General features: G+C 41.2%; 1 protein-coding gene across 1 annotated transcript in view; it reads right to left on the bottom strand.

Moving 5' to 3' along the window:
• DROSHA (drosha ribonuclease III) overlaps positions 1-26,150 on the bottom strand; it is a 102,501-nt gene that overhangs the window by 24,134 nt on the left and 52,217 nt on the right. The window contains exons 18-23 of the mRNA XM_048839670.2: positions 24,153-24,291; positions 22,937-22,997; positions 19,578-19,637; positions 15,344-15,443; positions 9,899-10,001; positions 440-510 (exon numbers count right to left, since the gene is read on the bottom strand). Coding sequence (XP_048695627.2) covers positions 440-510; positions 9,899-10,001; positions 15,344-15,443; positions 19,578-19,637; positions 22,937-22,997; positions 24,153-24,291 — 534 coding nt within the window. The remainder of the gene's footprint in view (positions 1-439; positions 511-9,898; positions 10,002-15,343; positions 15,444-19,577; positions 19,638-22,936; positions 22,998-24,152; positions 24,292-26,150) is intronic.

Genomic DNA, 26,150 nt, shown 5'->3' with positions numbered 1-26,150 from the left:
ACAAACAATGTACTTTTAATATACTTTTAAAAAATGTAATTTCCTAATTAACACCCTCCCCTAGAAATTCTATCATTTAGAACTGTATTGACCCCCACAAAGATCAGCAGCTAAATTGCAACATTTAAATCCATCGCACAGACTTCTACTATTTGTAATAACTGTTGAAATGGAGTTCTACAAGATTCATGCACTACTGTATCTGCTCTTCTTCATGTAAGCCAATGAGCTAACAGAATCAAATTAATGTTACTCTGTTTACAACTCAGTATCATAAAATGCTGTTTTCATGACCTTTAAACTAAAAAAAACAGATGTAGTATATTCTACCCCAACCGTCAAATATAAAAAATTGTGGTTTTAATTAAACTGACAAAATTAACATGTAAATGAATAAAAAGTTTTTTAAAAGTAACTCAGCCAACAGGAAAACAAATACCGTGTCATTAAAGAGTAAACGTCCAAATAAGTGTTTGGCTTCTTCTAGGCTTCCCTCCAGGTAAACAGCTCCTATATGGAAGGAACAATATACAATAGGGTAAAAATGCACTAGTATTCAGAAAAGTACAAAACAGAGACTACGAATCACCCCGGCCCCCACCCGCAAAAAGGAAACAGCAATTGTGGTAACAGCAATTGTGGAAACCACAAGTTTCTCTCTCTTTGAAATTAAAGTGCAAAATGAAATTTTCTGCGAAATGTAAAGACAATCAAAACAGTATAAAACGAGAAAAAAATTCTTAGAATCCTAACAAGTTACATCAATGATACAAAGTGGTATGCCAGAACAATGAACTTTAATAGCATTAGGCTAGAAGTAATCCTGTGTTTATAGGTGTTTTCAAGTAACCAGCTACTTAAAATTCTCTCAAACACTTGATATGTGAACATTTATAACCAAGAAATAACTTACAGCAGCCAGGGAATTTATTTTGTCCCATATCTTGCGTAAATCTTTGCCAGAACTACTCTGAACATTCAAAACCCATCAGTACTCCCCGCCTCCCCCCCCCCCAATAATATATTATTTCCCAAATTGACATCAGTGTAGGGGGGTTTTATTTCAAGTTAGGTTTAATGGGGTGTTGAATACTGCTGGTTTTTTAAATTACTTATATCATAGTTCTGAGCACCGGTACTGTTAGGACCTTGTCGCAATTTTATATAGGAATGACGTTTAACTGATATTTTGGGTCCTTTAGTGGATTTAGATGGAAACAAACCTTTTGATTTGGGATCATGGGGGAAATCTTTCTTATATTGTACAGTGTAACAGGTGTACCTGGCTCTTCAAGGTCCCCTGTTTGAGACTCATGGCCCTGCTACACACTGCCCCAGGAGAAAAACAGCAAAAGGTGGGTCCTCCAGGCCTTCTTAGAGAGGCTTCACAAGACGCAGCCAATCAAAGGCCAGCTGGCTTAGTTAAAAGGAGCTGCAGGGGCTTAGCAAGTCAGTTCCTAGCTGTGACTTGAGTAGCAAGGAAGGGTGCTCTGCTTTGGCTACAGGGCCTGAGAGTTTACCAGAAGTTGAGTTCTGGCTGCATTTTGCTTTCTGCAAGGAGAGAGTAGACCGGAGAACCGTAATCTTAAAGTAATGGGTGAAAGGAAAGAGATCCAGTGGGAAAATGCCCAAGAAAAACAGTAGCAGCTAACTGAAGGAGTGAAAGAGAGGAGTGTGAGACTGCAGTTCATAGGGTCCCTGGCTGGGACCGGAGTAGTAGGTAAGACCAGGTCCCTGCACCAACCACTGGAGAAGTGTCCTAAGCCCCAAGAAGAGGATAAGGTATGTTTAGAAGCTGAAGCAAAGAGCTGGAATGGGGCTGAAGACCCTGATATGGCCAGACTGTCTCATGGTTACCCCTCTGGAAGGGGACTGAACTTGAGTGATGACCTGGCTGGAGAGGTGGGGCAGTGAGAACTGGTGAAGACAAAGAGTCTCCAGGGGAAAAGTCCTATAACAGGCCAGGGAAGGACTTAAAGTTAGACAAGAAGGGGCTCAAACTGAAACCAGAGACAGGGCTGTAAACACTAATAAAGGCACAGCAATAGTCCTTGTTGGACCTTTGTTACCCCAGCAGGGTTTCATTCGTGCATCATGTGTGGCTTGGCTGGAGGACTGAGCCACTGAAGTCCTGTCTAGTGAGGTCAGCAGTCGACAGGGTGCCAGGAGCGGAGAAAAAGTGCAGGATTGCACCCAGCTTACAGGAGGCATTGACCAGAGGTGAGTGCCTCATCACATATGGCAACCTAAAAAACAGCATTAAAAATGGACGTCCAGGATTGTCATTCATTTTATGGCTTCCGACGACATGGAATTAATCAAGGCTGTGCCCCCGGAGAATGATCTTAGAGGGCAGTGGTTCACTAGATGTTCCATGGTTTGGATGCCTTCTCCATATTCACATATTGGGGCTGTCCTTCACTTTCCATCTGTTTAGTAGGTAGCTTCAATAGCGAGTGGGTTCTGATGTGGTTTGCTGTGGTCCGTATCTTAAATAGCATGGTGAAGCCAGGTAGTTGGTGCTGAGGTTCCTCTGAGTCCTCTTCTACTCGGTGCCCCAAGAACTCAGTTTGTCTCTAGTTTCACCACCTAGGTTCCTTTATACAGCAAAGCTAAGCTGAGTTGATCAGACTCAAATATAGGGGATGGGCATAGGGTATAGCACACATCCAAACTTACACAGAAAAACTTTTCCTTATACATTTTTACCAAAATTAATAACACATTGCGAACAGTGTCCCAGTGGGGGCCAGCTGAGGTTACCCAATTAGGGTGAACTGCAACAAATGGGGAAGTCGATCCCCAAAGCTGGTGGATATTTTAACACTTAGATTTACCAAGCCAGCACAAAAGAGCTTCTTTATTACCACACCGGTTACTCAGAAGTCCAAACAACACCGTTCCTTTAAAGTAACCCAGCCTCAGGCCTCCATCCAGGTACCCAAGTCAAATATGAAGATCTCTGAATCTCATTTCATCATATAAAAGAAAAGGTTCTACCAATCCCAAAGGATCGGACACATTATCTCCCAGGTTATTGAATATTCCAGATCTTACACAAATACACGCTTATAGACAATTTTTATTAACTAAACTAAAATTTATTAAAAAAGAGAGAGAGAGAGTATGGTTAAAAGATCAATATACATACAGACATGAGTTCAGTTCTTGAGGTTCAGATACATAGATATGGTGAGCTTTGTAAAGCTTTGCAAAGAGTTCTTTTAGAATTTAGTTCATAGGTCATAGTCCAATATCATATTCAGGGCGGACCAGTCAGCACTAGGATCATGCTTCAATGCTGGGGAGGCTTAAGCCACCTCAGCCCTTGCCCTGCCCCCTTCACCAAGGCCCTGCCTCTGCCCCGCCCCTTCTCCGAGACCCCGCCTCCGCTCATTCCATGCCCCCCTCCCTCTGTCGCTGGCTCTCCCCCACCCTCACTAAGTTTTACCAGGCTGGGGCAGGCAGGGGGTTGGGGGGCAGGGAGAGAGTTTGGGTGTGTGTGGGGGGGTGCAGGCTCTTGGAGGGAGTTTGGATGTGGGCTCTGGACCGGAGCAGGAGGCTGAGGTGCGGGAGGGATGCTGGCTCTGGCTGGGCAGTGCTTACCTTGGGCAGCCCCTGAAAGCGACCTGCACATCCCTCTGGCAGCGGTTCCTAGGTGGGGGAGCGGGGGGGGGGGGGGGGCAAGGGGTATCTGCATGCTGCCCCTGCCTGCAGGCACTACCCCTGCAGCTCCCATTGGCTGCAGTTCCTGGTCAATGAGAGCTGTGGAGTTGGTGCTTGGGGCAGGGGCAGCGTGCAGAGCCCCCCCGCATATCCCCCCAGGGTCATGCTGGACACTTCCGCGAGCGGTGCGGGGCCAGGGCAGGTAGGAAGCCTGCCTTAGCTCCACTGCACCTCCGGACTTTTACCGTGCAGGAGGCGCTGGGAGGAGGAGTTGAGGGAGGGAGGGAGGGAGGGGGAGGAGTTGATCAACTGGGCCCGCGGACTCCCTGGGGCCCCCAGGGGTCCAAAGACTCCAGTTTAAGAAATGCTGCCCTAAAGGATACGTCTTGGCACTATCACTCTTTAATATTTATATCAGCTAAATGCCTTCGACAGTGAGACAAAATATCCCCGTGTTCACATTGTACACACTATTGTAATAATATTTGTACAAGATATGCCTTTTGAGCTATCATTTAAAATCTCAATTTGCTGATCAATAATATCAAGGCAAAGTGCATGTAGTAGCGTTACATGAGAAGTTATAAACATATGCTGAGATAATGACTAAAAATAGATTTTCCAGACAAGTCTGGGGAGTAGCCAAGCCAGTTCCTAAGAGACAAAGGAGTAAACAAGGCTGATGGACCATTACCTGCTAAATGGCCATTCTTTGGCAGGACAGGGGGCAGAGGCAAAAAAATCCACATCTTAGCAAAGAAACAGCATGGAGTTCCCTTCCACACAGACTGCCTGCTGCCTTGCTCCCAGCTGGAAATGCTTCTCAAAGAGGAGACGGGACTATAAAAAGAAGGGGCAAACACCCCAAGACACTTCTCTCTCTCTCTCCCTGCTCATTGTATTCACTGCACCTGAAAAGACAAAGGAAGCAGCCGCTGCACCCTGGGTGGGGCCCTGACCTAAAAAGTTTGGTCAGTAAGACTTCTGGAAGCATGCGGTGAGAGAATTTTCCTTTGAATCTAATGTAGATTAAGTTAGGCAACTGTAAACGTTTTATCTTTATTTTCTTGTAACCATTTCTGACTTTGATGCCTCATTACTTGTACACACTTAAAATCTCTCTTTGTGGTTAATACAACTTTTTTTATTGTTTTATCTAATCCAGTACACTCAAGTGGAAGTGTCTGGGTAACTCCACTGGGGGTAATAAGTTGTGTGCATGTTATTCCCTTAAAGGAATAACATACTTAATATATTTGTACTATCTAGGAGTGGGCGGGGCAGTACAGGACATATGTTTCTGGGGGGAAATTGAAGACTAGGAGTGCGTTGGGGTCACCCTGTGGTAAACTTTAAGGTGTGGCTGGCTGGCTACAGCACACACAGACATAGTTGGGAGTGACTGACATGCTGGAGGCTATTTGTGAGCTGTCCAGGTAGCAACAAGGCTTTGTCAAGGGCAACCCAGGTTACAAGGCAGAGGTGACACAGCTACTCATTGGTCTGGATTGTACCATTATGTCACACCCAGTCATGGAACTTTGGATATGTAGATGACCTTGTGATCACATCCAAGTGAGCACTTCTACCTAAGCGGAATCCATCCTCCCAGATCTGAAAAAGCTGGAGGAGGGCGATAGGTTATGGCATCTCAGACCAAACCCTTGGAAAAACAGCTACATCTGTTTTTTCCACCAGAGCAACAAATTTGAATGTTACCTTCTGGAACACCAAACTCAGGCACAAAGTTTTCCTTAAATATCTTGGTGTGATTCTGGATCATAGCCTCACATACCGCCAACATCTGACAAAGACCACCGCCAAGATACAAACAGGAGCAATATAATTCACAAAACTAGGTGGGATCAGTTGGGGCACAGACACTCAAATCTAGCTGAAAGTCACCTTGGCCCTCGTCTTCTCAGCAGCTGAATGGTGCATGCCAGCATGAGCAGGTAAAGTACATACAAAGCCTGTCAACATGCAGTTGAACACTTATGAGAATTGTCACAGGATTGCTGAAGTCAACAAGAATGGTCTGGGTTCTTGTCCTCTCATATATTTATCTTACCACCATCCCTTCGGGGAGAAACAGCAATAATACAAAAATATGACTGTGTGATAATGCACCCAGACTATAGAGAAATGACGAACTAATAGTACCACTAATAATATTGGTAGTAATTTGTATTATGGAGCACCTGGCATTGGCCACTGTCGGAAGACAGGATACTGGGTTATATGGATCTTTGTTTTGACCCACTATAGCCATTCTTATTTTCTTTTTCTTCCCCTTTCATATAGGCTTTAATGACACTAAAAAATGCCAAAGTTAACTTTTGAGGTCTTGACTTGTCAACCTTACTAATGTTCTTTTAATGTTTTGTGTGTGATATTTCCTAAGTTTTCAAAAAGGAAAACAGGAATTCCATCATGTGGCATCACACTGAGACCTACATGGATCATCAGCAAGGTTGCAGCCTTTATATCCACTGCACAGAACTCTGCCACTTAGACCCCTTAGACCCTCCAGTCTATCTTGCCACCCAGACAAACTTAACTTTGTGATAAAAGGTTATTTAAACCTAAAATCACAGCACATTAGGTTGCTCCCAGTCCCAAGAAACCAGTAATTCACCCCAGATCAATTGGTACTCTAAGACAATGCTGGCAGACAATTCTATAGTAAACTAACTAACGGTTTATTAGCTAAGAAAAAAAGAATGAGAGTTATTGAGAAGTTAAAGCAGGTAAAATATAACAACAGGTAAATCACAGTTTATAACTCCAAATGGTGGCAGTGACGTAATAAACTGCCAGTTTCTCAAAAGTCCTTCAGAGCTACCCAGAATAACTCGGGGGATCTCTGTCTTCTCATTCAGATATTCTGCCCTATTAGAATCCTAAGAGTCCAGAGATGATGGATCATTTCTTGTATCCATATTTATAGCTCTTTCACACAGAAAGCCAGCTGACAGTGTCTTTCCCCACATGGGCTTTTCCTTTGAGTGAGGAAGGCACTTAGACTTTTGACCTCTGAATATATATATAATGGCCACTTGCTGTGAAATTATTAGGTCCTTCATTAGCATTTCACAAGATTTCTTTGATAGTTACATGAGTATTTACCATGTAAATGTTTGCTATTAAATAATGACGGGAATGGATAAGTGAAAATAATATGGGTAACAGTCCACTAGTTTTCATGAAGTTTAAACATCTGAGTACACACTTATTTGATCTATACAAGGGAACTGACCTGAATACACTCTAGCATGACATGCCCAGCCAGCATCACAGGGATCACAAAGGCATATCCCTGACACAAAAGCCACCTCCTGGCAAATTTTTAGTCCCTTTTCCAAAGTATGGGGCAACTAGAGCTGTTCAAGAAAAGGTCACCAGAATTTTTTTTAACATGGACAAAATAATGTATTTTCCTAAGCATTGTGCTCAGAAACAGCCCAACGTTTTTTTATGAAATTTTCCCCCCAAAATCAGCCTGTGGCATGGAAAATGTCAGCCCCAACCAGTTAGTTTGGTAACGTTTATAAACATCTGAAAACAAGGCCTTATAATGGGAAGTGTCAGGTAATCTTAAGAAAGGCCTCACCTACCATAAATATGTTACTCATAAATATATACACACACAATAGATAAACAGCAATCTCCACTAGCTTATAATTCAGCACTGTGGGTAGCATAACCCATTTCTGTAATGTCCCCAATTACTGTATGAAATCATTACTGTGGAGTTCACCCATAAATTTTATTTTACTTCACTGCTTGTTCATTTTATTTTTATGCTTTCCATGTCTTTTGTGCAGTTACCACCTTTTATACATAAATTAAACTTTATTATTGTACTTCATACATTTGAATTTTCAATAAATCTGAACTGTTGGATTTTATTTTATTGTGAGTGCATGTGTGTGAGTATGTATGTACATAAACATTGTGACAAAGCTCTGTCCTTGTCTGCGTGGGTCCCGCATTTCCTGGCGGATTTTGCTAGCCTCAGAGGCTCACTGTGACCCTCCACATAACCCTTCTCTCTCTAGAGACAAGGGTCACAGTCTACTGAGTCATTTTCATCATAAGCCAGCAAGGGAGGTGAGGAGAAGCTATTCTCCCTTGCACAGTCTCTGTTGTCTCCCAGTCTCAGTGATTAATCAGGGTGGGGGCAAAGGGGGGAGCCCAGGCCTGCCCTCTACTCCAGGCTCCAACCTAGGGACCCTAATAGTGTCAGGTATGGTAGCTGACCTTTTAGAAACATGACACATACAATTCCCTGGGCTACTTCCCCACAGCAGCCCCCACTTCCTCAAGCTCCACTTCACCCTTACCTCAGAGCCTCCTTCCTTATGCCTGATATGGTGTGTACTGCTCAGTTTCTCCAACAGCGCAACTTCCTCCCACAGCTCCTGACATGCACACCCACCTGACTGACTGGGAGGCTTTTAACTAGTTTCAGCCAGTCCCTGATTGGCTTCAGGTGTCCCAATCAACCTAGCATTCTCCCTGCCTTCTGGAAAGTTCTTAATTGGCCCCAGGTGTCTTAATTGACCTGGAGCAGTTGCCATTTAACTTATCCGGGTACCAGGGACTTGTTTAGCCTAGAGCTAATATATCAAAGCCCTGGCTGGGGTGATTTAGTTGGGGATTGGTCCTGCTTTGAGCAGGAGGTTGGACTAGATGACCTCCTGAGCTCCCTTCCAACCCTGATATTCTATGATTCTATCTCCCACTATTTTTCCATAGCCATCTGGCCTTGCCCCGTCACAACATACACACACATTTATATACAAAAATGTATTTATATTAATATTTTGTTTGATCTGTCCAGATATAAAGATGAATTATTTAAAAAAAACCATTATGTACAGTAAAACTTGCCTATAACTTGGAATACACTGCACACCAATTTTCATTTGCCTGCCAACTTGTTTTCTGTGCTTTGGTTGATAACAGCAGATGACACTGGGGTTTTCTCTCTTCACTGATACTTGCTACCCAGTGCAGTCAGTCATCAATCAAGATTTTAGGGCCCTCCAGCTGACTTGATGCTGGTTCTTCTTTCAGCTGGAAGAGCTTTGGTAGCATGCTATACTTTCCTATACTGCCTTGGCTGAATTCTCAAGGTTTGTCTTTGAAGAAAAAACAAACAAAAAACCAACCAACCAACCAAAAAAACCCTAAAATCGTCTTGGCAGACGTCTGTGCTGGTTTATCCAAGTCTCGCAAATTAGCGGGCAACGGAAAATGTGTATGACTTGGTTCAAACTGTCTGCAAAATCTGGATAGCAGTCAGAACAGGCAAATACTCGGGATTAGGAACAGTCTAGAGAGACATGCTCACTGGAGAGTAGAGGAGGAAGCAAAAGTGCAGTTATAGTAAACTTCCTTTCACAGTTAAATTATTCTATGAACATTTTTACTTCATTGTGAGAGATTCCACAGATTTGCAGGTACATGCAACTTCACTTTGAAGCCCTGAACTTCCACCTGCCTGTTTCTTTACAGAAGCCCAATGTTAATCAGTGGAGTTCACATGGCATTCAGTACCAAAGTGTGTATCATGCATAAGTTAAAGGATCTGGGGACTAGAACCCAGGTCTGCAGAGCCTGAGACAACTGCTATTCCTACAGTACCACTGGGAGGCCACGCTAAGGCATAGCGAGGGAGCACTGTGGAGAGTAGGCACCACAAGAAGTACTGCTCAAGAGACAGAGTGACGACCCTCTGATTGGCCAACTGCTCTATTTAACTCCAGAGGTTGCCCGGGCAATCACACAGACATCAGCCTGCTGCAATGCCAGACTTTCCTTGATCTCCAGTCTCTGACTCCAGCCTGTCTCTGACCCTGACTCTTGCCTCCTGAGTCCAGCCTGCTACTCCCTCTGATCTCCAGTCTCCAACCCCAGCCTCACTCTTCCTTACAGTCCACCTCTTGTGTTTCTTCCAACTCCAGATCAGTGACTACTGTCCCTGGTGTGCAGACCTCCACCCAGCTGTGACCACTAGGCTAGACTGCCTGTGCCCTGGTCTCTTCTAAGAAGTGGTGGAGTTGTAAAGCTTCAGGACTATATATGTAAGTAAAAAAAGGTCAATATTTCATTAAGAAGGTTAGAAACCAATGTTTTTCATAGTCCTACTGCATACAAAATAATATTATGGATAATATATGTAACATGCACACATACATACATACAGAGTAGGCACATACTTTACCTATTAAGGCTTCAAAACAGTTGGCCATCGCATGACGTAGATCCGATTCCCTACAAAGGTCAGGTCCATGAGCATAAAGCATAAACCGATCCAGTTCCAGTTTCTACAAATACCAACACAATATGTGAAAAGTGGAAACAGTTGACCATTTGCACTATAAAAATACAAGCATTCAGGTTATATACGTTATTGTGGAACAACTCACTTTGAGGAAATTGAAAAGCAGTCTTCCAGCTAACAATGGTGCATAATTAGTCCTCAAATATAAAACTAGACTACTCTGTTGTAGCTTACTATGAAAACAATTAAAGTTTGATATTGAACTCTTGACACAACTATCCAGGATAAAGAAAAATAGTAAAACCAAGGGTGGAAGGAAAGCCATAGGGAGCGATGGTAGTACTGACCTCTGTGGATGAGTTTGATGGGGGAAAAGAGGTAAGAATGAACCTAATCCTGTCTCATCTTTGAATGATGCCACAGTAGTATAATTTCATGATGTTTTTCCCTAAAGAAGTGGGGGAATTACAGATAGGGAGAAAGATTTCACTTAAGAGAAGAGGAATAAAGTTAGAGGGAAGTAACCTCGGTGGCCAGAATCCAATAAAAATCCATCTCTTTCCTGAAGCAGGCCTACCGCAGCAACACGTGGCAGTAGCAAATGCCTCTAGTCTGTGGAACAGTTAATCATAGAATATGAGGGCTGGAAAGGACCTCAGGAGGTCATGTAGTCCACCCCCTGCTCAAAGCAGGACCAATCCCCAATTTTTGCCCCAGATCCCTAAATGGCCCCCTCAAGTATTGAACTCACAACCCTGGGTTTAGCAGGCCAATGCTCAAACCACTGAGCTATCTCTCCCCCCACAGGGCCACATGGCTTTCTTTTTTCCCCAAATGTGCAGTATTCACATCAGTCTGTTTTATAATCTATAGCAGTGGTTCTCAAACTAGGGGCGCCGCTTGTTCAGGGAAAACCCCTGGTGGGCCGGGCTGTTTACCTGCCACGTCTGCAGGTTTGGCTGATCGCAGCTCCCACTGGCCGTGGTTCGCCGTTCCAGGCCAATGGGGACTGCAGAAAGTGGCGCGGGCCGAGGGACGTGCTGGCCGCCCTTCCCACAGCCCCCATTGGCCTGGAGCAGCGAACCACGGCCAGTGGGAGCCACGATCGGCCGAACCTGCGGATGCGGCAGATAAACAAACTGGCCTGGCCCACCAGGGGCTTTCCCTGAACAAGGGCGCCACTAGTTTAAGAACCAATGATCTACAGGACTGCTTGCCTATATATACAGGTACTGAGTCACATGTATCTTGTGATATATGATCATTCTGATATGGAAATGCCCATAAGAGTTACTAGGTTTCCTTTTACATAGTCATGAGATGTTAAGAGTAACAAGAAGGGTTTCTTCAGGTATGTTGTCAACAAGAAGAAACCCAAGGAAAGTGTGGACCCCTTACTGAATGACGGAGGCAACCTAGTGACAGAGGATGTGGAAAAAGCTAATACTTCTTTTGCCTCTGTCTTCACGAACAAGGTCAGCTCCAAGACTGCTGCGCTGGGCAACACAGCATGGGGAGTAGGTGGCCAGCCCTCTGTGGAGAAAGAAGTGGTTAGGGACTATTTAGAAAAGCTGGACGTGCACAAGTCCATGGGGCCGGATGCGTTGCATCCGAGAGTGCTAAAGGAGTTGGCGGCTGTGATTGCAGAGCCATTGGCCATTATCTTTGAAAACTCATGGCGAACGGGGGAAGTCCCGGACGACTGGAAAAAGGCTAATGTAGTGCCCATCTTTAAAAAAGGGAAGGAGGAGGATCATGGGAACTACAGGCCAGTCAGCCTCACCTCAGTCCCCGGAAAAATCATGGAACAGGTCCTCAAGGAATCAATCCTGAAGCACTTACATGAGAGGAAAGTGATCAGGAACAGTCAGCATGGATTCACCAAGGGAAGGTCATGCCTGACTAATCTAATCGCCTTCTATGATGAGATTACTGGTTCTGTGGATGAAGGGAAAGCAGTGGCTGTATTGTTTCTTGACTTTAGCAAAGCTTTTGACACGGTCTCCCACAGTATTCTTGTCAGCAAGTTAAAGAAGTATGGGCTGGATGAATGCACAATAAGGTGGGTAGAAAGTTGGCTAGATTGTTGGGCTCAACGGGTAGTGATCAATGGCTCCATGTCAAGATGGCAGCCGGTATCAAGTGGAGTGCCCCAAGGGTCGGTCCTAGGGCCGGTTTTGTTCAATATCTTCATAAATGATCTGGAGGATGGTGTGGATTGCACTCTCAGCAAATTTGCGGATGATACTAAACTAGGAGAAGTGGTAGATACAGTGGCAGGTAGGGATAGGATACAGAGGGACCTAGACAAATTGGAGGATTGGGCCAAAAGAAATCTGATGAGGTTCAACAAGGATAAGTGCAGGGTCCTGCACTTAGGACGGAAGAATCCAATGCACCGCTACAGACTAGGGACCGAATGGCTAGGCAGCAGTTCTGCAGAAAAGGACCTAGAGGTGACAGTGGATGAGAAGCTGGATATGAGTCAACAGTGACCCTTGTTGCCGAGAAGGCCAATGGCATTTTGGGATGTATAAGTATGGGCATTGCCAGCAGATTGAGGGACGTGATCGTTCCCCTCTATTCAACATTGGTGAGGCCTCATCTGGAGTACTGTGTCCAGTTTTGGGCCCCACACTACAAGAAGGATGTGGAAAAAATGGAGAGAGTCCAGCGGAGGGCAACAAAAACGATTAGGGGACTGGAACACATGACTTATGAGGAGAGGCTGAGGGAACTGGAATTGTTTAGTCTGCGGAAGAGAAGAATGGGGGATTTGATAGCTGCTTTCAACTACCTGAAAGGGGGTTCCAAAGAGGATGAATCTAGACTGTTCTCAGTGGTAGCAGATGACAGAACAAGGAGTAATGGTCTCAAGTTGCAGTGGGGGAGATTTAGGTTGGATATTAGGAAAAACTTTTTCACTAGGAGGGTGGTGAAACACTGGAATGCGTTACCTAGGGAGGTGGCAGAATCTCCTTCCTTATAAGTTTTTAAGGTCAGGCTTGACAAAGCCCTGGCTGGGATGATTTAATTGGGGATTGGTCCTGCTTTGAGCAGGGGGTTGGACTAGATGACCTCCTGAGGTCCCTTCCAACCCTGATATTCTATGATTCTATGATTCATCTTTTTGACACAAAGCCATTAAAGAAATTTTTGAAGAACTTTTTCCAGCTTAATACTTTTTTGAATAAATTATTAATTTCAGATTTGATCAAGGTAGGTTGCCAATATCTTTTCTAAAACTGGATTATAAAGTAATTTGAGAGCAACAGAAATTGGTAGTTTGAATCCCAAAATTATGCAAACAATTTGGGTGCACCAAAACCTAGAATAAAATAGGGACTTTGAGAAAGGTAGGTGGCCTACAGGTGCATCTAAAACAGTCTGCCAAAAACAAACAAACAAACAAACAAACCAAACCTATCTTTGGCAAATCAAACGTGTCCCACTCTGAGCTACAGCAATGGTTGAAGGAGACTCCTAAAAGGAAAACCCAGGTGCTCTGTGTCTCCATATGTAGATACAGACTATAAGGTCTGGTCTACACTGGAGGGGTGAGGGGGGAGAGGAGAGGTCGATCTAAGTTACGCAACTTCAGCTATGTGAATAACGTAGCTGAAGTCGACATACTTAGATCTACTCACCACGGTGTCTTCACTGCGGTGAGTTGACAGCTGAAGCTCCCCCGTTGACTCCGCCTGTGCCTCTCGCTCCGGTGGTGGAGTACCGGAGTCAACGGAAGAGTGCTTGGCAGTCGATTTATCGCGTCTAGACTAGAAGCGATAAATTGACCCCCCGGTGGATCGATCACTGCCCACGATCCTGCGGGTAATGTAGACAAGCCCTTAGAGAAGATGGGCCAGCTCAGCCAGAAGAAATATTCCCACATATTGGATCCTCAGAGAAATCCACAGAGGACTAGGGCAAGCCACAATACAGAAGAATCTACCTCGTATTATTCAACCATGACCTTTCCAGACAATTACAGACCAACATATACCGGAGATCTTACTTATCTTCTTTGAACTGAAGAAAGTTTGAAGCAGTGTGATGTTGTAGAGGGATATTTAAACTGGGCTCAGGGAGAAGGGGAGGGAAGGGATGATGGAAACAAAGCATCCCTCCAAAAATCAGGTACTTTTATATTTAATAAATAAAATATATTTACATTATAAAACATGCTATAAGATACAGAAGCAACTTTCTCAAAAGATGCCATAAATGTGGTAACATATTTAGAACATGGATATTTTTAAGAACATATGCACCATTTTCACACAGGATTTTAAATGATAAAGCATGTTAAAGTGTCAGGTAGTTTAACAACAATATATTTATGAATGGAGCTTTGATTGAAAAGCTTTTCTGTAATCTGTACTGTCTTGGTCAGTATGTACTTAAAGAAGCCCTTTGGAAGAAAATTACTGGATTCATTCCTTGCCTCTCCATTCCTGACAGGAAATGAAGAGCACAAGGACAGGAAGTTAAATGCAAAATCTTTGACAATAATTCTGGACTTGATCATACATTTTTAAATTATTGGCTATGGAGAAAGAAGACTAAAAAGGGCATTTTGAAACCATAGGTAATATATTTAGAGTATCAATTTTGGGTGGTGTAATCTTAGTAACTCTTTGGCCTGCAATATTGTTGTTGTTACTGGAGGGAGGGTGTTTCTTTTAAATAAAATGTAGTAAGATTTTCACTGATAACAAACCCAAATTTGAACAACAGAATACGAAACTATCGTGAAAATGGTTTTAATTGGGTTTCTATAGCATATTCCAATCTTAGTATCACAGAGAAAATTTTTAAAAATCCACCAAAAACGTATCACTCACAGAATCTGACAACAAGCTAAAGTTCATAGAACTTCTTGTATTTTTCCATACTTTAATCTTATAATATTATTCTTTGCCAGAAGGCAGTAAACCTGAAAGTGAATATCCAGGCTGGGAAATAATCAAATGGAGTTTTCTCACCTTTCTCCCCCTACGCTTTCTTGCTACATAAGCTGTACTATAGGTTCTTCTACAACTATCAAATTTGCTCTTCAGTTATCCATTCACTAGCTCCAGTGCAACAAACGGTTAAATATACGGAGGCCTTAATGACAGGAGCCCTAGAAGTTCGTATATTAGCTGAAGGAGTCACTCCTCCTGAATGCCCCCTCCATATCCCTCCCTCCCCTTATCAGATTCCAAATTTGGCTTCCTCAAAGTTTACCTGAAAAACTAATGACAGAGCTAGTGACCAAACTCAAATCCAAAACATATAGTAAAGACACTGATAGGTGGACAGACAGACCAGTAACTAACCCACCCACTGCCAGACATCATAGCTACAGGATTCCAATAAAGAGATAAAAATGCCTGTACATACCTTGGCCAGCATAGCAAGATGCTGGTTCTGAACAATGGCAGTGCGATATGTAGCTAACCCCCCTTCCTCTAGGCTTGGAAACAGGTAGTACAAATGGACGCTGCAGTGAAAAAGTTCAAATGGTCTCAACACTGATACATTTGCTATTAGTGTCTATACCAATTAGCTGCTGTTCTGTGGGATGCTGACACCTCAACATGTTCTCTAATGGGTGACAAAGTTCCCTCTCCACAACAGAACTTCACCAGAGCTATGGTAAAAACTTGTTTGCTTGTTTTTAAACAGCATTGTGTAGATCATCTTTTTACTATTTAGCATACAATTTTTAACCACCTGAAATCACACATATTATCATCTTCTCTGCGGAGTTCAATGGTAGCTTGGACCTCTACAACAAAAGAATGCTGGGGCAAAACACTCAGTTAGAGCAAGCAGTCTTCAGGGTGAGGGAAAACAGCTTGATTCCAGACAGGCGAACACAGTAAGGAGACACCATTCAGTCAAATCTGGCCCAAGGTGTAGGGGGTTTCTAAAAATGCTTTTACAATACTATTTTTTTTAATTCCACTGAAAAGTTTGGATTTTTGTTTGTTTGTTTTTAAAGGCAAACCTCTCCCTGAAGCTACTGCAAACCGAACATTGCAACAGTGTGCACAAGAGCCTGATGATAGTGAAACTGCACAGTAACTGGCTACGCAAAAGTGAAATCAACTTCCCTATTTTTATCCAAGGTGACACATCTGGAAAAATATAATTAACAGTATATATAGTGAAAAATTAATCAGGAACAAACATAATGGACTTCCAAAAGGCCTTTATTAAAGTAGTTCATGAGGTAATTAAGGAATTAATTTAAGGAAATTAAGTACAATCATGGATTATAAATTGGCTAACAGTCTGTAGAAGAAAGCAGGAATTAAATTGTCCATCCAAGATCTGCAAAAGTGACCAGTGATTTTGGGTGCCTTAGTTTACGGGAGCCCAATCTCAAAGAAAATGAGGAGACAGGATCTTTAGAGAGAGTGTGCTCAGCATGCTCTGAAAAATTAACCCCCCTTGAGCTATCTCAAGATGGTCATGCAAAAATTAAAGTGTGACACACTGTACCTCAAAATAACACCCTGTACCTACATATTCACCACAGTTATATAACTATAATATGTTACCTGTGAGGTATCATTTGAAAAGCCAGGATTGTTGAACATTACTATCCTGTTGAATTGTATATATTACCATTGTAATTAACGCCATGAAGTTTTGCATGTGTGTTACTGAAATATGTTGTGAGTTTGGGAGATGCCCACAGTTAGCCTTTCCGTGGCAACAAAGGAGCAACTAACACCTCCAAGACAGATTAACATCAGAACTAGTCAGCCATGTGTTGATGGCCTATCAAGGAGAGTCTACTCTCCCAGTGGACCCCTCCCAAAGACTCCTGAGAGAGCACATACAAGATGGAGGCTGTCTAACCCCTGTGACACAGCGAGGATCTTTCCAGCACCTGGAAGAGAGTATAAAATATGGGGGAATGACATTGCCACTTCGCCTCTCTCCTCCCCCATCTCAACACCTGGAACCAAGAACGTTTGCAAGACAAAGGGAAACATCCTTGAACTGGGGAGAAGGGATGGTCCTAACTAGGCTTTCTAGTTAGTATGAATTATGAATTGAATTCCGCCTGCAACACCCAGTACAGTGAGGTAGAACTACTTGATTCAAATCTTGCTTAGTCTGATAAAGTTTAGGATTTAGATTGTGATTTTATCTTTTATTTCTTATGTAACCAACTCTGACCTTTATGCCAAACACTTATAATCCCTTAAAATCTATCTTTCTGTAGTTAAACTTATTTTAATGTTTTATTTTTACCAGTTTGTCTAAGGTGCTTAAGGATTCTACTCAGACTACAAAGGCTGGGGCATGTCCACTACACTTTGAAGGAGTGGCAAACTAATTAATGAGCTTACACTGATCAAGAAGGTCTTGAGTGGTGTACATTCTGGGGTACAAAGCTGGAGCTGGGGGGATTTGCTGGTGTCTCCCTGTGTATAGTTCATGAGTGACTGTGAGAGCCTGCAAGTAACTTTGGGTGTGCCTTCAAAGGCTAATGGCTATGTGAGAGCAAAGCCTGAAGGGGCTGCTTGTCACTAGCAGAGCAGTATGAGAGGTACCCTGATACAGAGACTAAAAGGGGACACAGCAGTCTCACAGTCCAGGTTGTATGCCAGAGGGTATCACATAAGGTACCTAAAATCATTAGTCAGTTTTAAAAATCTGGGCCTCAATTTAACAAAAGGTTAACAGTGAGGTATCATAAGGGTCCATACAGTGATGTTTCACATATTCATCAATGATCTCGAAAAGCGTGCAAAGAGCAAGATGGAAAAAATTGCAGATGACAAGAAATTATTTAAATCAGACAACAATAAAAACTGCTCAATTGTTTTCCTCAACTGGGGCAAAAGTTAGGTGAATGGGCTATACGATTGTTGAGATACTGACAAATGCAAGGTATCACATATTGGGAGGAATAATCTGAACTACTTGTTGCTGAGTTCTTGTAATTATGTCAAATTAAAAAAATGTAAAAATGTAAAAAAGGATAAAGGTTTATATAGATAACAAAAACTTTCAATTACTTTAGATCGGGTATTCTGGCCCACTGGATCACAGACACACACACTTGTTTGTATACAAGTATGCAATATATCTCTAGAGAGGAAGAGGGATTATTTCAGATCTCCTTCTAAAACATTTCTTTATTAGAGAATGGTAACAAACTATACATCTAGAAGTTGCATATTTTAATGCACTACAGTAATAACGTTTATGAGTGTGGTGTGGATCTCTCAGAAATGTCATTGTCGTTTCAGAGGTTAACACTGAAAACGAAGGATTTGTCTCCAATGTGGGGTAATGTGCTTTATGAGGGTGTGATTTCCAATGCATGCTCACATGTTTGACGTTAATTGGTCTATAGACCCTGCTGATGCACACTAAAGGGTCTCTAGTGCACTTTAACACAGTACTATTTTGAACAGCACTACGTTAAAGCGCGAATGTGCAAAACAATAATAGACTTTAGAAATCATAACCCCATAAAGCATGATACCCCATTGCATACACAAGCCCAAAATGTACACTAAAATTTATATATAAATCCAAATATACAGGTTTGTAAGTCTCAGAGGATTGCGTACTACTAAACAGTAGTTTTTAAGCAGTAATACTAGGAATTTGTGTTCTATCACCAAAAAATTTACCTCCACTCCACTTCTAGAAAAGGCCACAGATTTTTAAAGTAAAGTAAAGAAATAGATATTGACAGACACGTGGCACGTAATCCAGAGTAGCTTTTGGGTATCAGAGGATAGTTACAAAAGTGCAATTTTGTTATCCATAATACCAAGAGCTTTTTTAAAAGCCTCCCCTTAAGCACACTGACTACTTCCCTCTTAAAAATGGACTGACAAGGGCTCTGGAAAAGGATATAAAATCTTTCACATTGAATGCTGATATTGCTGTTTGTCACAAATGGCACTTTTCACCAAGCTGGCTGCCACTTGCACTAGGCTGAGAAAGGCCAGTACTTTTGTAATTTTCCAGTATTTACTACTTTCAGAAGACTCGGTTTAGCAAAATGGGGTGTGATTTTTAATGAACTGTGAATTTTGTTTTGTGTTATTATTTTCAAATGGTTTGTACATGAATATAAATATATTCTTGAAAGACAAGATGCAAGCTGTGCCCCTAAGGACTGAGGTTTAGAGAATAATCCCCCTAAAAAATTCTACACATTCAATATTGCTTGTAAACACCACTCTTGAGATTAGAGGGGAAGAGATCAAGGGAAGGCATGGAAACAAAATGACACATTTAAAAATAATCTCTCTCCTTTTTATAAATTGGTTATAAGCTCTAAAGTATTTGGCCCAAGACAAGTTGATCTCCTACAGTCATGAGCAACTTCAAATAGCATTTGACAGGACAGAGACATTAGCCTTTCATTTTGTAATCTTACTCTTCACAGCCCCAGCATTGTAAGAGGCTTGAAAAGAAGTATACGCAGATGTGCGGCTCTTAAAATCATTGCAAGGATATAGGCCAGCAAATACACCGACTATCCAAACCTACACATTTGAAAGTGTAATACAGTTGAATGTTAAGGAAAAAATACATGATAGCTGACGAATGAGACACAATATAGAACTGTGTAGAAACATTCCACACTTACCTAGTTAAAAATTCCACCACAGCATCTCCCAAAAATTCTAAACGTTCATTGTGGTTAATCCTGAAAAAGTGTTTTGAGATTTATTGTCAGTAACCCCAATGAATTTTGGTTATTTGTACAGTAAAGTTTAATTCTTTTGGTGATCAGGAAGAGAAATGATCCTGCTACTTTTCTATTTTGATACTTTCATCTCTGATATTGTAGCAAAGAACATGTGGGTTATCAAACTCAGAACTGATACCACAGGTCTTTGAATCTTCATAGATTATTTATCAGCATTTAACAGGGAGAAAGGAAGCAGAATTTCTGAATAGCAGTGTGTAATGGCATGCTGAGATCAGGCTTTTTAAAGACCAGGTGATTTAAAATAAATCACCAACCTTAGCTCTGTGCACTGCTGGGGAGATGTCTACAATAAACAAACACCTCCTGGACCTGATGCCTCTACAATGGATTTGTTGATGCATCTCCAACTCCATGGTAGTCTGTATGTGCTTTTATTTTTCACAGTCCCTTTAATGTCAAAGACAAGTGTCCTCTGCCCCTTTTCTGAGATTTCTTTCAGGCTCGTAGAAGGACTTACTAGAACAGAAGAAGATATCTTCAAAGACTCTCTCAAACTAATAAGAGCTATGTTCCCTCTCTTTTCCTCTCTTGGGGTCCTCCTATCTCTCTTGCTCTCATTTTTTTTATTGCTTCTATGAGTACTCTATCTTACTTTTCTTTTTGTTTAATTTTTTTTTCAAGCCCTCCCGCATTAACAGGTTTATTAATAGGTAAGGGACAGAAAGCTAGGCACTACCAATTGAGTAAGATAGGGAACTAGTCTCAGTACAGAATATCTCAAGCTGCAGCAAGCATTTATGCATGCTTAACTTTAAGCACGTGGAGTAGCCCTATTGATTTCATAGGTCATGTTTGCAGAATCGAGGCCTAAGACACTGGTGGTTTCTTTCCAGAGCTCCCTTTTCAAGTGTCTGACAGCATTTATTGCCATTTGCTCTTGCTCAAATTATTAAATCACTTATCTAACTTTTTAAAAAGCAGAACTTCAGTAGGGGTTCAAGCACCAAGTGCTATTTAAAAGCAAAGTGTTAGTTATAGTATAACTTCTCTCTGTAGAGGCATAATGGCAAACAGATGTGAGAAGTATGGATTTTCCAGTCCATTCAGTGGAGATAGGATAATTACTGAGTGCTTTCTCCTTGTTTTTCTTTCCCTTTGGGAGGAGTGAATTTTTGATGGATATTAGCCTTATACTTGCAAATATTATTTTATAATTGGGAGTACAATACTGTAAATACACCAGAACTCAAAGAACAATCTAAAGGGACTAGAATGAATCTTTAAGCTCAGCCCTGTGTAGCAGCACCATTCCATGGGGAGTGTCACTCAGAATTACAATTCCTCCTCTGCTGCTCTGACCTTGCCCCAAAGCGGGATGGGGATTGGAATAATTTACAACAACCTTTTAGGGTTGTATAGCGTCACACACCCAGCATTCACCTCATCCATTTGTTCACAAGTGTTCCTGCTTCCTCAGCCCACACACAGAGCTGTACTCTGGGAGAGTCTTACATGGCTGTGCATGGAGGTAGAATCACAGGAACAGAGGGCTGGCAGGGAACTCGAGAGGTCATCAAGTCCAGCCCCTACACTGAGGCAGGACCAAGTATACCTAGACCATCCTTGATGGGTGCTTGTCCCATCTGTTCTTAAAAACCTTCAATGATGGGGATCCCACAATCTCCCTATTCCAGATCCTACCTACTCTTATAGTTAGAATTTTTTTTCCTAATATCTAACCTTAATCTCCCTTGCTGCAGATTATGCCCATTACTCCTTGGCCTACCTTTAGTGGACAAGAAGAACAATTGAATATCATTCTCTTTTTTAACAGCCCTGAACATATTTGCAGACTGTTATCAGGTCCCTCCTCAGTCTTCATTTCTCACGACTAAACATGCCCAGTTTGTTTTACTTTTTCTCATAGGTCAGGTTTTCTAAACCTTTTATCGTTTTTGTTGCTCTCCTCTGGACTCTCTCTAATTTGTCCACAGCTTTCCTAACGTGTGGTGCCCAGAATTGGACAGCACTGAGTAAAGTGGGACAATTACCTCCCATGTCTTACTTATGACACTCCTGTTAACACACCTCAGAGTGATATTAGCTTTTTTAGCAACTGCATCACATTGTTGATTTATATTCAATTTGTGATCCACTATAACCCCCAGATCTATTTCAGCAGTACCACCACGTAGACATTTATTCTCCATTTTGTAGTTGTGCACTTAATTTTTAAGTTTTCCTTCCCAAATGCAGTACTTTGCACTTGTCTTTATTGAATATTGTTGATTTCAGACCAATTTTCTAATTCTCTAATAGGTAGGATGACCCAAGTCTCTCTTACTCGCTTTGGTTAGCCCCGCAGGACCAGGGCACCTAGAAGTGATTACAAAGCATGTCCTAAATGCAAATTTTAAACAATACAAATGTAATTCATTTGCACAGAATTCGTAGTGACTTAGTTAACTATTGTACTTGTAATTATAATTATTATAATTGGTTATTAAGCTAAACAATTACTTTTGTAGTAAACATATTGTTCCATGTTATTATATATATATTCATTTATATTGGGCCAAATTCTGTGTCACCCATGCTCATTTTGAGTGATACTTTACTGCATCAGTATCCTTGTTGATTTCAATAGGACTATTCATGGAGTAAGATACTACTCACTGTGAGTAAGGGTGGCACAGAATCTAGTTTCTGATCATTTTTTAAGTACAGTGGAAAGTTTGTGCTATGCACATGCAGTAAAATAAATGTAGCATTTCGCTGTCCACCATTTGAGCTGTCCAAACAGAAGTATTAATGATTCTTTTAAGTTTTGTTGACTGAAGCAGATTTTCTTTAGGGGTTCTCTTAAATGTCTTGTTCACTGGATGCATTAAAGAACTGGTGCTTGGTTTTCTGTGCCTTTACAAAAGGATGTTTTTTGGCAAATGGTGGCTTTGCAAGTTCAGAGTAACACCCTTTTTAAAAGACTTTTTCTATTCACCACTCTGACTGGTCATCTTTTTCAAAAAAGCCACTTGATTTTATTAAAAAACCCAAAACAATATTTTTGGAGCAATTTTTCTTTGCTTGCACATGCATATAAATAAGTATATGCACTTACGCACTTACTTCCCAATAGTTAAAACTCAGCTGGCTGTTTTGTTACAAAGGCTTTTAAGAAACTAGAGTTGAATTTTCATTTTTAGTTAATCTTCTAGGTCCAAGAAAAAGGCTGAACTACACACATTAGCACATAACTAGAATACTGAAAGCAAAGTATTAGCTGCTTTCTTTACCTGGAAGGAGTAGGATCATCTTGCCCAAGGCGGGACATAATGTTTATCAAGGTGTTTATTCCTGTAAAAATAAATAATACTAAACAGTTATTAAAAATCACCACCAATTTCACTGAAGTAATTTCTTCAAATGTTACTTTGTATTTACCATGCAAAACTCTCATTCTGCATTTAAAAAAACATACAAACAAAAAATGCCATTGGGTCAGTCAGAAAGCAGAAACACCACAGATCCAGAGTTAAATTACAGCAGGGCATTTTTATTCAGGTATAATCCTTTTAGGGACTAATGGCTAGCTAATGGCTGCCCATAGGAAACTGCTTTTACATTCATGGAGCCCGATCTAAAGTCACAGAAAGGCCAGGCTCCAAAAGAGATGGACCCTCCCCTTGCCCCCAACGTTGTATGAACAACAGACAATTTGTATTACTGCAGTTGCCTGTATTTAAGGGAGAATGAAGTTGTGCAGCAGAGCCCACACATTTGACAGCTGCACTGCCTCCATGTTTCAGCAAGTATTTCATAGCAGTGTTACAAAGGGGTCTCATTAATGAGACTTCATCATTTTTATAAAATATACTTCAATATACTTATTGCATTATGAAAATATCAATAGATACACTTATCAAAAATATAACAAAGTATATTCTGTGATGTATTATCCTTGCTTATTTTGTCAGCTACTTGTTTGCTAATCTGTAAAATACAATCATTCAGAATAGATCTGCCAGTCATTTATTATTATTTTTTTTAAATTGTTTGTATTACCATGTGCTCAAGCATTAGAAACTTCCACTAAAATTCTCTCCTAGAGATAATCTTCACTACAGTGTTAGCTCAAGGTATAATCCTTGAGTGTTGCCCCTAATCTGGCTCCCATAAAACTCTCTAGCTCCAGGTAAATGGTGCTTTAAACTCAAGATAGCTGCCCCTCAAGGGCAGCGAGGCCGGTGAGTGTGTGTTAAAGCTCAAGTGTTATTGAAGCTCCAGCTAGTAGTGAAGTGTGGATGTAGCTACTTTGTACTGCTAACACAACCACTCATTGTGACCACTGTCACTCCAGCTATGCTAACTTCACAGAGTTAACTTGAGTTAACGCAGCAGTGAAGACAAGCCCTCAGGAGAATATAGGCTGAACAGGCATCAGTTAGGTGGCAGTTCTTCTTGGAGGCTAAGGATGGTGAGAGAGAAAACAATAATGGTGTAATTGCATACCCTTTTTTCTCATGTGCATGTGATGGACTTTTCGGTCTCCATACTTGGGCTGTCGAATCCCACAATTGGACAAGGAATTTCTTGCGTGGTCCGGATTCATTCCGAAGTTTAGGTGATGGCTTGGATGAGTCATGGCAAGCTAGAAAGAAGCACGCGCAAGTCAAAAACTGGGTTTATTTTTGAAAACGCTAAGAGCAAGGTTAGCTTGGTAGCTGCTAACAACAGCTATTTCTCAGTCTGAAGACATGCTATGATGTGCTGTTAGCAATTAGTAACTCTGGTTCAAGCAATTAAAATGTAGCGTGTACGACTTCAGATATGTCACAAAACACATCATTTATGCCTGATCACCACTTAAACTAATTAACTTTTAGAAGCTTTTTAAAGAAATAAATTAGTTTTTGAAAGAAAAAAAAGCGGAATTGTCCATTTGCCCTAAAATGCTTTGCTTGCTAACTTGCCTGAACGATGTGAAACAATATGAAGATTTGCTTAGTACAAAAAACATGAAATCTAATACTATTACTACCTGGATGTATCTATATACTGCAATACCACCTCAAGCATTTGTAACTCAATACAAATATGTAAAGTATCAATAAGGAGAGCCTCGTCTTTTTTTGGTAAAAGACAGATGATCTAATATTTGCTCACCAAAGGCCAGACTCTGCTACTCTTGCTCACAATGAATAGCCCTCTACTCTCATTGCCTTTGCTGGGACCCCTCTCAGAGCAACGTACTAGTGAAGGTGAATAGGAGTGGCAGACCTGAGCTCTATATTTAGTTTATATTGTAAGCACTACCAGGAACTTGCATCTTTGCTGCTATCACCTTATAAATGGCAGCAGAAATGGGAGGTGTCAGTAGCAATTAATACAGCAAAGACAAAGACTTAGGCCCCAATCCTGCAAACACACATATGAGAATTGTTAGCAGCCCCATTGCGTTAAATGGGACTACTTACACGCAGAAAGTTATAAATGAAATTTGTGTAGGATTGGGGCCTTTGATGCCAAACGAAAAGCTTCTAAACAGCTCCTTTGCCCTCTTCATTCAAACAAAGCTTATTTTAACTATTGTCAGACCGAATTGTTATTCAACTTACAGCATTTACTCCCAAATCCTTGTTAAATACCTAATTAATACTAACTACAGTTTGTCAAACCCATCCATCTAAAACACTTTACTCCTCTAAAATAGAACACACTAAAACTTATCAGAATAGTGAAACAAAAAAACATGAAACACCCCTCAGCCTCTCTTCTCTATCAGGTCTTTAAATGCATACTGTATGATGAAACATACATCATCACTGGGAGATTACATATTTGTATATTTGGCATCCTTGCAGTTATTTAAATGGTGAAATATAAATCTCACTAGGGACTCTCTCGCCTGGAACAAATTCTTAGCTATTCAATAAGCATGCAAAAGGATCAAGCCTAGATAAAGTGCCTCTGTGCATTCAGTGTGATTTATGTTGGTGCACCTTGTCTTATGCTTTCCCTCATTATTGATAACTTATTTGCTTTTTGCTTCAAGCGTTCTGTCATGGCAGTTAGTAGGCTTTTCTGGCTGCATTTCTTTTTTTTTAAATAATCTTTAACTCTAAAACCCAGGCAATGTGAAAAAAAAAACCTGCTCATAATTAAGCATAGGACCCATCCTCTCTATTATTGAACTAATCCGGTTTGTACAAGGAGTACAAAGCATTTGAGAGCGTTTTTATAAATAATTCTTGATTCATTATATGTAAAAACAAAAACAAAGTGAACACCTATATTCTAGCAATTAAATCGGAAATTATATATAAAATACACTTTTTAGGTTGATAACACAGATCCACTTACTTATTTTTGCCCTTTCATTTAGATCTGCAATAGACGGTTTTTGCTGAGAGTCCCAGTGTGCAAAAATGCACTTGCACAACTGATTGATCATGCAACACAGACGTATTAAAGCCCCAAAAGAAACATAACTTCTCTCTCTGACTTTGT

Source organism: Caretta caretta, chromosome 2 (assembly GCF_965140235.1).
Source record: "Caretta caretta isolate rCarCar2 chromosome 2, rCarCar1.hap1, whole genome shotgun sequence".
Taxonomy (NCBI): Eukaryota; Metazoa; Chordata; order Testudines; family Cheloniidae; genus Caretta; species Caretta caretta.
The sequence above is the reverse complement of the archived record's forward strand: the minus strand, read 5'-3'. Positions and strand labels throughout refer to the sequence as shown.